Source organism: Mus caroli, chromosome 3 (genome assembly GCF_900094665.2).
Source record: "Mus caroli chromosome 3, CAROLI_EIJ_v1.1, whole genome shotgun sequence".
NCBI lineage: Eukaryota > Metazoa > Chordata > Mammalia > Rodentia > Muridae > Mus > Mus caroli.
This window is the reverse complement of record NC_034572.1, coordinates 24,761,498-24,773,928: the sequence shown is the minus strand read 5'-3', so window position 1 is coordinate 24,773,928 and position 12,431 is coordinate 24,761,498. Positions and strand designations below refer to the sequence as shown.

The window sequence follows — 12,431 nt, the reverse complement described above, 5'->3', positions numbered from 1 at the left end:
TCTCTCTCTCTCTCTCTGTCTATGTGTGTGTGTGTGTGTGTGTAGTGTGCTGCAAAGAAAGAAATGTTCAATAGCCTTTGAGGATTTATAGCACTTCCCAAAGTATTCCCTGAAGAAATCAGCACGGGGCTGTGTCCATCACTTTGGAAACACAGATATAGTAGTTGCCTTTTTTCTTTCCCTTTGTTCCTCTGTTGCTGAAAATGTGTTGAGGTGTTTTTTTCCCAGGCAATAACAATGGAAAGCATTTTGGTATATCTTTGGAGGCACTTGTACAGAACAAACATGAAAATGAGGTGTAATTTGTAAGAAGATTCTCAGAAGGTTGCCTCCAAATGTCAGCCTCACTTCCACTTGCCTCATCCGGATTTGCTTCTCTCTCTAAGATGGCCTAGGGGAGGCAGAGCCTTGTAAAGTATCTAAGGTGGCTGAAGAGAAGCTGGGTGCTGTCCTGTTACATTCCCTTTGAACTATTGATGGAAAAGGACAAGCAATGGATACTATTGGCACATGGGCCCTTTACAGACAACATATGATCCACTATCCAAATCCTGACAATTAGAAACCCTGGAGAAATTATCCTCTGAACACTGAGAAAACAAGAAAATTTCTCTAAATGCTTGGAAATGGTAGAAAGTTACAGTTCACCATATTGATGGTGGTTTTTGGTGGACGGAGTCACAGGTTTCTGGAAGAAAGTGGCTCTTCGGGTTTAGAAGCTATCACTGAAAAGCTAACTGGGGTTGGTGTTGATTGTTCAGAGCTCTGTTTTTCTGTGTCACTGAAATAGTGCTTAATTGACGCAATTCACATGCAGGCCTGGGGGTAGGATTTTTGAAGATGTATCTGGCTCTTGGAGCACTTGGTCTACTGACAGAGAAAGAAAAACAACAGGCCTGATTTTCATCTTGCACAACTCTTAAAGGGCTCTTTTTGCCTTGATTTCAACTGCCAATCACAGTGATCCATTCATATGCTCTAGTCTTATTCATAATTTCATTTCGTGGCTAGACAGAAATATCAGAATCAGACAAAGTTATCTGATTGGAAAATACTATGTTTTCCAGAGATCCCGGTGACCTCTCTATTCTGCTGATTTACATGTACTGTCAACTCATTTTCTTTCACAGTGGGGAACTCAGAAGCATTTTCCAACACAGTATATGCAGCAGTTGCTTTAAGGAAATGTTGCCAGAATAAATTAAATTTACCCAGGTGTGTGTACATAGTATTATACCCTTTGCGTTGACTTCCAGAACGGGACATCTCATGAGGACACGAATAGAAAGCTAACTCAAGGCTTAAAAATCAGGGCAGTGATTGAGAAGGTGGCATGAGACCCACTCTTGTATTAAACAAATTTGCATGAGATTGGACTTACATTTCCTCAAGTTCCTTTCCTCTTTACTTAGGGAGTCACAATCCAGCCACCAAAAGAGTCTGCTTGGCTTGCTCAGATGCTACAGGTTTATAGTCATGGGACAGGCTCAAAGTACTTCTCTAAATGAGTACATAAGGGATATGAAGACAAATTCAACCCCTCTGCTTCTGTGAGTGGACTTAACACTGAGGTGTCTTCTGTCTAAGCCCCATATCTTCTGATTTCAAATGATGTCACAGATTATCACTGGTTCTGATTCTTTTATTTGTTATATGTGTGCATTGTTTTCACTAAAGAGCAAAAAAGACTATGACAATTTTTTTCCTGAATAAGAATACCAAGTACTTCATGAAAAGTATGTAAGCAGTAAAAATGAACCCCCACACATTTATTGATTTAAGAAGAGATTTACTGATGACTGTCTTTATTGCATGAGTGAAGAAATACAGGAATAAACAAACAGATATACTGCCTACATGGACCTTGGATTCAAGCAAGAGAACAGGCAGTCGATAGTGACACACAGTAATGGGTAAATGTGCTAGATTAGAAGGCAAGGCATGCTATAGTCAACAAAAGGAACTCCAGGAAAGCTGCTCACTGCCTTCTTAAGAAGTGGCATCAAAGGAAGTCAGTGACATGGTAACCAGACACCAAAACCATAAACAAGTACTCATGGGCTTTACAAGACAGGGATGGCTTGCTGACAGGTTGAAATACCATTTCCCCAAATTCCACACACAGCTGCACATGTATCTCTACGTGTTTCTTACTACTGGGATCATAGTTTTCTGCTTGGAGATTTATCTAAAATTACGTGATATCTAGGTACTTGAAAAGTGACAGTACCGGTATCCATCCTTAAGTTCTTGGTATTAAGAAACCATAAATAAATTTGTTTGGATGATTGACTTTTAGATAAAAAAGGAATGTCCTTCATGCTGGAGGAGAGCATGTCCTTGATTGATGAGTCTATGTTATTGAGCTGTAATTGTTTCCAGATATAATTTTAAGATGTGCCATCTTCTTCCTCTGCTCAGGCTGGCAAGGGGAATTCTGAGAGCAGAGGCCAAGAAGACAATGTTAAATAATTGTATTGCACTCAGGTCTCGGTTTCCTCACCTCCAACAGGAGATCAATAAAGCCTCCCCATCATCCACTGGTGTGGATTAACTAATTAATGACCAAATAGTGCTGAACAAAGGTTGATCATTTTTATTCAAGAAACACAAAAATCCATCATCAGATTGTACCTTCCTGGCATCTGTTGCCTTGGTAACCAGATTTGCAGGTGCAACTACCATTTTTGGCACTGCATTCCAGGGTGTTCTCTTCCACACACTGACATTCCAAAGAACAGCTAGCTCCATAGACTCCCCTGGGACAGCCTGCAAGCAGATTGAAGCAAACTGGTCACCTGAAAACCATGCTTTGTTTATTTGAAATTGTTAGTGCATAGGCATGACATTCTTTGCAGCCTGGTTATAAAGAGAATAAGGGGATCATCATGACTGCCAAAAAAAATGAGGGAACAAATGTCTTTCAAATCAGGCAATTCATTTGCTTTTTGGCAACTGGACATGAACAGCGAAGCCTGAATTACTTAAAAAGCTGCAGTGATGCTGGGAGAGTGACTGCCTCTCAAACGTGCTTATTGCTGCCTGGACTTAATATTCTCCAAGGACTGCTTTGGCTGCCAGATCCCCTCATCATCCCACTGCAGCCTGGAGATGATGGACAAGCACTTATGTGAAGGTTGGCCATTGTCCTTACTCCCCCTCATTATATGGTAATCGGAAATAATTTTACATCGCACAGATTACACAGAGCTTCCATTGTGACAGCGATATTATCTTGCCCACTTCTGTGGCAAGAGCTGCTTGCCCTGCCTTCTTTATCCTCCCCAGGCCATTGAGTTTTAGAGATGATGCAATGAGGACTGAAATTCTAACTTGTAAACAGCCTGCCCTTGTGTCTAGGATAGTATACCACAGTTCATGTGTTCCCTTGCTTCCTCCTTCACATCCTTTCTTCTTAATTCTTGAAACAGCTCAATTCCCTTTCCAAAACATATCTCTGACAATTACTTTGTTTCCCCATTATCAGTATTCAAGAGTCTTCTTAAATGAAGTGTGCTTTAAGATGCACCTGGGCTTATAGTAATCATTTGGTGTGTTCTGACCGGCTTTGCCCTGTAATGTTGCCTGCAGAAAATGAAATGAGTTGTGGGGCTCCCCTGGGGATGGAAAGTGACATAGTATAGAGTCCATTCAATGTGGTGATTGTAATGGCTCAAAACAAATCCCAGTTCTGGTTACCAGGGACAGTGAGAATAATCTTTAAAGCCAAACAGAAAATCAACAGGGTCCTGTGGACTCTTCAAAATCTGTTCCTGTTGATAACAAGTGATCTTTTTAATGACCAAGTTCTATGAACAGCATCAGACTTCCCAAGTCTGTGGTCTGTCTTGTTCTAGACTTGTCTTTTTGTTCTAGAATATTTGCTTAGAAACTGGTTTAAAGAAAAAGTAAGAGTAGAAAGAATCTCTGTAGGTAATTCAATATCTGCTCAGGGCTTGTTAGGCATCGAGATAAAACACCCAACACTCTGTATTTTGAAGTCCTAATTCTCAGGACTTCCTTCCTGTATACATCAAGGATATAATTTGTTAAGATGAGGTTGTTTTGCGATAGATGCATTTCTAACCTAATCCACATAACGAACTTACAAACTGACAGATTTGTCCAGAGTGCTGCTTGTGGTGAAAGCACCAATGATGGACACTACAATGCCACAGAAGGAGACAATAATCCTGGGACAAGTCTAACATCATCAGAGGAGCAGAAAATGATTGACACCTCGAAACTGAACTCTATGCTTACTGAACTGTCAGGCATTGGATTTCTATTATAAGGCACTCAGTTTTCAGTACTTTGTGTGGCTAGAAAAAAATAATGATTAATTATAGAGTTGAGGTCCTCAGGTCTAGTCAAATGACATCCATGAGTAAATCTAGAAGAACTAGGGTATGTATGCGTACTCTTCATAAAGAGGGTAACATTCAAGATACTAACGGACATCACCACCACCACCACCACAATCAGCAGTACCCAGTTACAACCTCCAGCAGTAGCGTTATTACCAACACCACAAACAACAAGCATGTTTGGTGGTTTTCTTCCAAGTCTTTACTCTTCACAGCTGGGAGTGAATTTAAATATGTGAGCCTGGAATTCAGATATTAGAGTGTCAATTTTGTTGCTGAATAATGAGCCTACCAAACTCTTTGACCAGATGTACTGACTTAATTTTTGTGCTCAAACATCTGATATTGTCATATGAAATATTAAAAAGTTATTACTTCATATTGGATATATCTTGATACATCTCAGGGCCAACAACAAAAATTATACTATCTTTGTTTCTAGCCTAGTTTTCCTCTCTAGGCATGATATTCTAGAACATACCATCTGTACCTCTACTATGTAGCTATTGGTGGCTCTCTTCTTTCTCTTCTTTATTTAGCCACACCTAATCTTTTCTCATAATCCACACTCAGCTTACTATGAAGAATTAACTTAGTCTCTTATTGGTGTGGTTATAATTTAGTATGTTTATTTCCAGAGACATTGCTTTTCTTACATATGCAAGTCCTATGAACATTCAACTAAGGATAAATTATAAACTATAGAAGGTCATGTACCTTGATAACAGCAGTAGGAATGATAATATCTTCATCAAGTAGTTATCACGAACTCTTAATCTGTTTAGACAACACTATTTGAAGGTGGGACTTTAATAACATTATGAGATCAGGATGTAGTGTTTTTTATGTGTGATATTGGTGCTTTAGTAAGGAAGATTTAGAATAGATTTGCTTGTCCCCCTAAGAGGTGGATGTGGTGACTGGAAATATCTAGGAACCACTATCCTAGGCATTATACTTGAGAAGTTCTGTAGAACCCCCAGGTTCTAGAATTAAATACATTTATTTTTACAACCTATCCACTTTATGGTATTCTTTCATAGCAGGCTAATCAGCCCCAAGATACCAATGTTCACTAGGAGAAAGCTTCAGAGGACCCAGTCCCTCTGTAACAAGATGAGGTAAGACAACAGGGCAGGAGCAGGAAGGGTTATTTCAGGTTCACAGATCTTAGCTTCAAAGTTGGAGGAAGGTCTTTCAGTGTTACACCAGGAAGAAATTGTGAAAACTAGAGCTGAACTTACAAACTCAGATATTTTGGATAATCACGTCTTCTTACATGCATGGTCAGAATGCAAGCAGAAGGGCTATGCTGAATTTTAAGGGTAATAGTGTTTTGTACTAGACGAAGAGACATGGTCCAGGCTCCTCGCACTTAGCTTCTATAAAGTGTCAGGTGTTTACTGAAACAATCTTTAACAATTTATGCTTGATACCTAAACATATAAAATATGAAATCAAAAACATTTAAAATGTGGAAGTAGTTAAGTAGTTTTAATCATCAAAATACAGATTTTGTAATTTAAAGAGCTCAAAGAATAGAATTAAATGTTTGTATAGTTGAGTAGATGAACTAAGTTTTTTTCCTTTCAACCTTTGACAGAACTGTCCCCACACTATTCTAAGCCACTGTGCTTCACAAAGGGAACAATCACAGCTGTTACTTACTAAGGTGGCAGAATCTTCCATAGAGCCCTAGGTCACACATGCAGGCACCATATACCCTGTGGCAATGAGCATTGTTAGCACAATGACATTTTCTTTTGCAGTTCTTCCCAAAGAACCCTTTCAGGCATCCTGCAGGGTATGGAAGCAAAGTAAAGATTAACTCACAGGCAGAAATTGTTACAACTTTCCTTTATAAAATGTGAGTCCTGAGTACCCACCCCTACATGAGGAGATATAGGCAGTGGATGGTTTAGTTGAGGAAGAGACAGTAACTCTCCTTTGGGGAACTGGCCACTGGTAGGTTGTTCATGTACCCCAGCTGATGACCACATGCTCATGTACATATAGGTAATATGGAATGAATGCATTGGAAGACATGAAGTTGGGAGGGAGGGAGGGAGGGAAGTGGGATATCCTGTGCGAGTTGCAGTGAGATTTTAGTGCTGCATAGATATACATTGCATACATGGATAAAAATAAAAAAATTAAACCTTTTTAATAGTCCTTTGAGAATTTCCTACAAGGTATGTTGTTTGTATTCACCTCTTCTCTTGCAACTCTTCACAAATCTACCCTTCTATTCCACACACCCAATTTTGTAGATTCTTTTTTCCTTTCTTTTAAAAAGATCAAGTCCAATTTGTGATGCTCATGCATTCTTGGATGTGGAATCTACAACTGAACCTTGGTAGAACTACTAGAGTCCACAACCTTTATAAACATGATTCTCCTAGCAGTTATTAATTTCTAATAGTTCCCCCCTAGGGACAGGATTTCAGACCCACATTCTTTTTCCATGCTGAGATTATTTGTGGCTTGATCTTGTGCAAGTCTTGGCCAGGCTGTCTCATTTACTGAGTTAATATGCACTGCTGCCTTGTGTCTGGAAGATTCTTTGTAGTCATCTACCATCCCTGGCTTTTAATTATTAAATATATATAATATATCAAATATATCACATGATATATATTTTAAATTTATAATATATATTGATATACATATGAATATATATTAATATACATATGAAGCTTAAGAAAATCCAGGTTTCAGTCACTAACTCATCTAGTAAAATGCTTATGGTACAAACATGAGGACTTGAGTTCATTATCAAAAATAGATTTTTGTATGTTTGAAGCCAACCTGGATGGTGTAATGAATTGTAGGCCAGTTAGGCCTAGAGTGAGAACCTTTCTAAAACAAACCAAAACCAAAACCAAAGCCCTATTGTTCAGGGTTGGTCTGATGCTGCTATGCATTCAAGTGCTAAACTCTGTACCAGAGGATCTGGTTGCCCAAAGATAAGTGAATTCCCATGTATACCAGCTTTTGCTGTGCAAACCTTGCTCCCCTATTTAAAATTATTGGTTGAATTGAGGTGACTATGGCCTCCAGAGTATAAACTGGAGAGAATAGAGGTAGTTGGGTTTTCAGTTACCTGGCTAGGGGTCACACGTAGGGACCAAGAGGGAAAAAGAAAAGGAGAGAAAGTAAGGAGGAAGAAGACAAAGGAACAGTAGCTCTCCATTAGATAAGATGGACCAGGAGCGCGTGCCCGAGCAAATTGGAGCCGGAAGACAGGCTGGCAGAGCAGAAATTACCTGAGAAGACACAAACAGAAAGTGTTTGAGGAGCACAGCTGGGAAGTAGCCAGTCTATCATTAGAGAATTAGATTAGGGGTCATCCCCCAGTAATTGCACAAAAGCTAAATAAATAAATCTCATTCATTTGGAAGCAAGCAGGGATAGGTATAATTCAATTTATTTCACACCTTGTCTTAAAAACCAAGGTGTACAGCAAACTGAGGACTGACACTGGGTGTTGACTTCTGGTGTCCACACACACTTACATAATGGGTATTTGCAATACATACAGAATCACACAGACATACAGGGGGACAATATTTTCACTCTGGCTAGATGGAGGCTAATGAGGTTTTTTTGTTGTTGTTGTTTCGTTTTGTTTTTTGATTTTGTAAATACACAGTAATGATTTGGCATCCTCTGCTTGAAATCTTACTGTGACCTGTTGCAGTTCCTATCTCCACTCAAGTTGCCCACCCTTAATGGGTTACATTGGTGGACCCTGAGAGGGAGAACAAGGGGGAATGGAGGTCTCTGGTGGCAAGTGAGCATGATGAGAACAGACTTGGGAAGCAGCTTCAGTGGGAGAGCTTGGTTAATTGGGACAACAAAGGTTATTGAAACCTTTGCGAAGTGGGTAAACAGGGAGAGTATAAACCATTGTCCAGGCCAGGGTGCTGAGCATGCCTAATGTGTATACAAAGGGCAGGGAGTACACCCTGCTTGCTAAGCTACATGACCCCCTCTAAGAGGCAACAGTCGGGGTGCAGGACAGCATGGGCCAGAACATGAGAGGATGGTGTGGGGATAAGGGTGGGCCAGTATATAATGCATTCTACACTCTTGCTCCAGACCCATTTCCAAGGGCTCCAAGCTTCCCTGGCACACAGCTTGTCAATGCCAGAAATTAAAAGCTCCAAACTGAGTACCTGAGCTGGGGTTAACAGAAATCATGCTCTCCATTTCCCGTTGCTTTTTCTGAGGTCCTTGACCTACCACATGGCTTTACATCTTCTCAAGAATGCCATTCCCACACATTGCCTCTTCCCTGTTCTCTTTTTTACTATTTTATAAGTATCTCCTTGTCAGGGTCTGAATGGCCTTACATCCAACCATGCTTCACTATTTAATTTGCAATACAATATTTGTCTCAACATTTGTAATCTATGTCTGTCTTGAACCAGATCACAACTTCTGTAGGGTAGGACTGGGATTTTTTTCTGGAACAGTGTCATCATTCCCAGCAGAGCTCATTTGCAAACATTTATCAAATGTGTATACACTATTGCTCTTAGGGATAAGAAATTGAATGGTAAGCAGGAGGCTTCCTACACTCCAGAAAGGAAAGTACATTTGATTTCCATGTTCCCACTGACTGTTCCTAATGCATTTTCCAGTGAAGTCTTGGAAAACTCGGGGTAATACTTTGTTAATTATATCTCTGTCTTCAGCAACTGAGTTCTGCCTAACCAGTGGGGGAAATGTGTCCTCTTCATTGATTTCCATGAAGAACCTATCACAGTCACTGGCATTTTGTGAGCTCTCCACCTTCAGTTTCTCTTCTCCCTTCCTCTCTTTCTCGTCTCTTGCTCTGGTTTCATCCTCCCCTTACTTTTTTCATAAAAGTCTTACTCTCCTCCTTTTGTTCTGTATAAAAGATGAGCTCTCCCCAGGTTCTATTTCTGGACCCACATTCTCAAGCCCAACATTTTCTTGATATGAAGACACATTCTTTTCTTGTATCAAGATTCATCCTGCTTACATAACAGCAACCCAAGTGTCATAGTTACTGTTGTATGGCTATGAAGAAGACCAAAGCACAACTTATTAAAGAGACTTTTAACTGGGGGCTTGCTTACAGTTTCAGAGGGTGAAATTATTGGCATCATGGTAGGGAACATTGTGGTAGATCAGCAGACAAGTGCCTTAGCAGTAGCTGAGAGCATACATTTTATCCTTAAGATGAAGGGACACTGAGGAAAGGACCAGACCTAGCATCAGCTGTTGAAACATCATTGCCCATCCCCAGTGACACACCTTCTTTAGCATGGCCACACTCTTAATTCTTCCTAAACAATCCACCAACTAGGGACCAAGTACTCAGATATATGAATCCATAGGGTTCATTCTCTTTCAAACCCCCACCTAGTGTCTCTTATTTTGTTGTTATACTTGCCATGGCCAAAGCAGCTTTAATCTTGTCCATGTAGATACAGACTTTCAAGCCTTCATTTGTATTTGAACCCTTACTCCCCAAACACCCAAGCTTGCAGTGGCTCATCTTATTGATAGGACATTCCTACCTTCTTTACACATCCTCCCATAAACACCTGGAAGGCATTGGCTCTGTCTAGTTTGAGTATCACAGATGCCTCTGTTCTGACAATTGTAGTTGCCCGTGAACTCCTTTTTGTTAGCATCTATAGAACAAAGTGTGAGTGAATAAGGAAAGGTAAATGTGTAATGGAACATCCTGCCTGTCACAAAGGAGCCAGAAGGAGAGGTCAGAAGGAGAGATAATCTTTCTATTAGGATGGCTACTAAGTAATTCAATTATTAGTACCTTGCAGACCCAGGGTAATACTCTGGCATAGTACTAGTTTCTATGATTTAATTGCCCATGGGGAAGGTCCAGATGCTACAGCTGGCAAAAATAATGATGACTCAAAGAAATGCTAACAAGGTTCAAATATTTATGACCTTGCTCCTTAAACTGGTTTCAACACTGCCCAGTCATATTTGCTGAATAACCCTTAATGAGAAACTGCATATTCTACTCTGAGAAATAGTGACAAAATACAGGGAGAAAAATGTCATGTTTTAAAACTAACAATGAACACAACAAGAGTGCTCCTGGGAACTCGGGGCTTGAGTGCTCTTGGGAACTCCCATGGTATTTTACATTCTCATAGTTTGATGAAATTAACTAAGGGACAGATTTCTCTGCTTTGTTGATGTTTTTTAGAAGTGCCAGATATTCAGAAATGTACACTGAAGAAATTGGGACTTTCTTTAACATGATAATTTTATTAGCTGTTTTAGTTGACATTCTACTATAAGCTTTATTCTCAATCTATACTTATTATGCATCTTAGCTAGGGTTTCCATTGCTGTGAAGAGATATCATGACCACAACAGCTTTTATAAAGGATAACATTTAAATAGGGCTGGCTTACAGCTTTAGAGGCTTAGTCCATTATCATCATGACTTATGGCAGCATGCCGGCAGACATGGTTCTGGAGAGGGAGCTGAGAGTTCTACATCTTGATCCACATGCAGGAGAAATGAACTAGGCAGACTTGAGTATTTGAGAACTCAAAGCCCACCCTGTAATGATGTACTTCCTCCCACAAAGACCTTAGAGGATAAATTGTTAATAGGAACATGTCCTAAAATGAAGGTGGAGGACATGGAAGGCATCACAAGCTTCCCTGCTCGTCAGCAATCCATGCCATTGGGAGTCACTTTTCTCTTTCCTCTTCATTAGATAATCAAACAGTGTTCCGTGATTTCAACATGGACTTTCTTCAAAAGAGATGTAGTGATAAGAGGCCCTGATATTAAAATTAAATAATGCACTGTGATCCTTCAATCATTTCCTTATAATTTGTTGAACTTATTCTTGAGCAGTCTAAGTAGATATTTTCCTAGTGGACCACTGAAGATACTGGGATAATCATTCACTCAGTGGGGAGCTTGATGGTCCTGATTCCTACCCAATCTATTTTTAACTTCCTTGGTTGCATTTTTAAATGGCAGTCATCTTTAAAGTTTGCAATTTATATGAACTTTAAAGAATATCCCACTCCCTTTTTGCTGTCAAATTAAAGAATATCCCACTCCCTTTTTGCTGTCAAATTAGTTGAAATCTGTGAGTTGATTTGGGTTGTTCTGTGTTCATTCTTAGCCTGGGCTTTCTGTAACAGACTTTTCCAGAGAAGCTTGTGGGCACTCAGGCCATCTGTCAGGTATTCCAAGTCTGAGGACATGGATGTCTTGTCCTTTTATCCCCTGGCTCTTTAAATCTCTCAGTTTAAGATTCATATCAGTGATGCTTTCTTCTAATGCCTCAGGGGTAGTTTTATTTCTTATGCTACTGTAACAAAGACCATGTGGTCAGGCCTTACATGTATATCAATGGGCTTGCATGATAAAGCAAATTTTATTGTGTTACTCATATGATGTCATTGCACAATTTTATAATATAGGATATATGAACTGACAGGTCAACATCACCAAGGGTCTCCACCAAGATTTTTCCTCACTATAGTGATGTGTTTGACATTTCAATAGAGAGTAAATTACAACAACTAAAAAGGAATTGGACCTGACCAAAGAGAACACTCCCTGAGAAAGAATGTCAACACAGTAGGGAGAGCGCTTTCTATCTACTAGAAAAGGTTAATGCTTGCAGAGGACTGCAGAATCACATAAAGCATCAGGTAACAGGCAGTACGAGATCTTCAGAGATCTGCGTAATATAGAAGCCATTAAACTAGAAGTGCAGAATATGAAATGGCCAGTGGTTTATCTTCTTAGAAATACTTAATTGGGCAAAGACTACAATATTATTTTTAGTTAACAATATAAAAGCTCTCTATTTTATTATTTTTTAAAATTAGGTATTTTATTCCTTTACATTTCCACTGCTATCCCAAAAGTGCCCCATACCCTCCCCCCACCCCCCTACTGACCCACTCCCACTTCTTGGCCCTGGCGTTCCCCTGTACTGAGGCATATAAAGTTTGCAAGACCAAGGGGCCTCTCTTTCCACTGACGGCAGACTAGGCCATCTTCTGATACGTATGAAGCTA

The 12,431-nt window shown here is 39.8% G+C and overlaps 1 protein-coding gene and 1 long non-coding RNA gene across 4 annotated transcripts in view; one reads left to right on the top strand and one right to left on the bottom strand.

Annotated features, from left to right (window-relative positions):
• Positions 1–12,431, top strand: part of LOC110291393 — a 26,742-nt gene that overhangs the window by 3,980 nt on the left and 10,331 nt on the right. The gene's annotated exons all lie outside the window — the stretch shown is intronic.
• The window catches only part of LOC110291392 (EGF-like and EMI domain-containing protein 1), a 562,504-nt gene continuing 551,847 nt past the window's right edge, over positions 1,775–12,431 (bottom strand). Inside the window, exons 13-16 of one of the 3 annotated variants that reach the window (XR_003836208.1) lie at positions 7,471–7,633; positions 6,036–6,164; positions 2,635–2,769; positions 1,775–2,437 (exon numbers count right to left, since the gene is read on the bottom strand). Coding sequence is in view for 1 of the 3 variants with exons in the window: in XM_029475297.1 (XP_029331157.1) it covers positions 2,418–2,437; positions 2,635–2,769; positions 6,036–6,164 (284 nt within the window). In the remaining 2 variants the exon portion in view is untranslated. Of the gene's footprint in view, positions 2,770–6,035; positions 6,165–7,470; positions 7,634–12,431 lie in introns of all 3 variants that reach the window. The other 2 variants (XR_003836207.1, XM_029475297.1) reach the window with 2 other exon arrangements.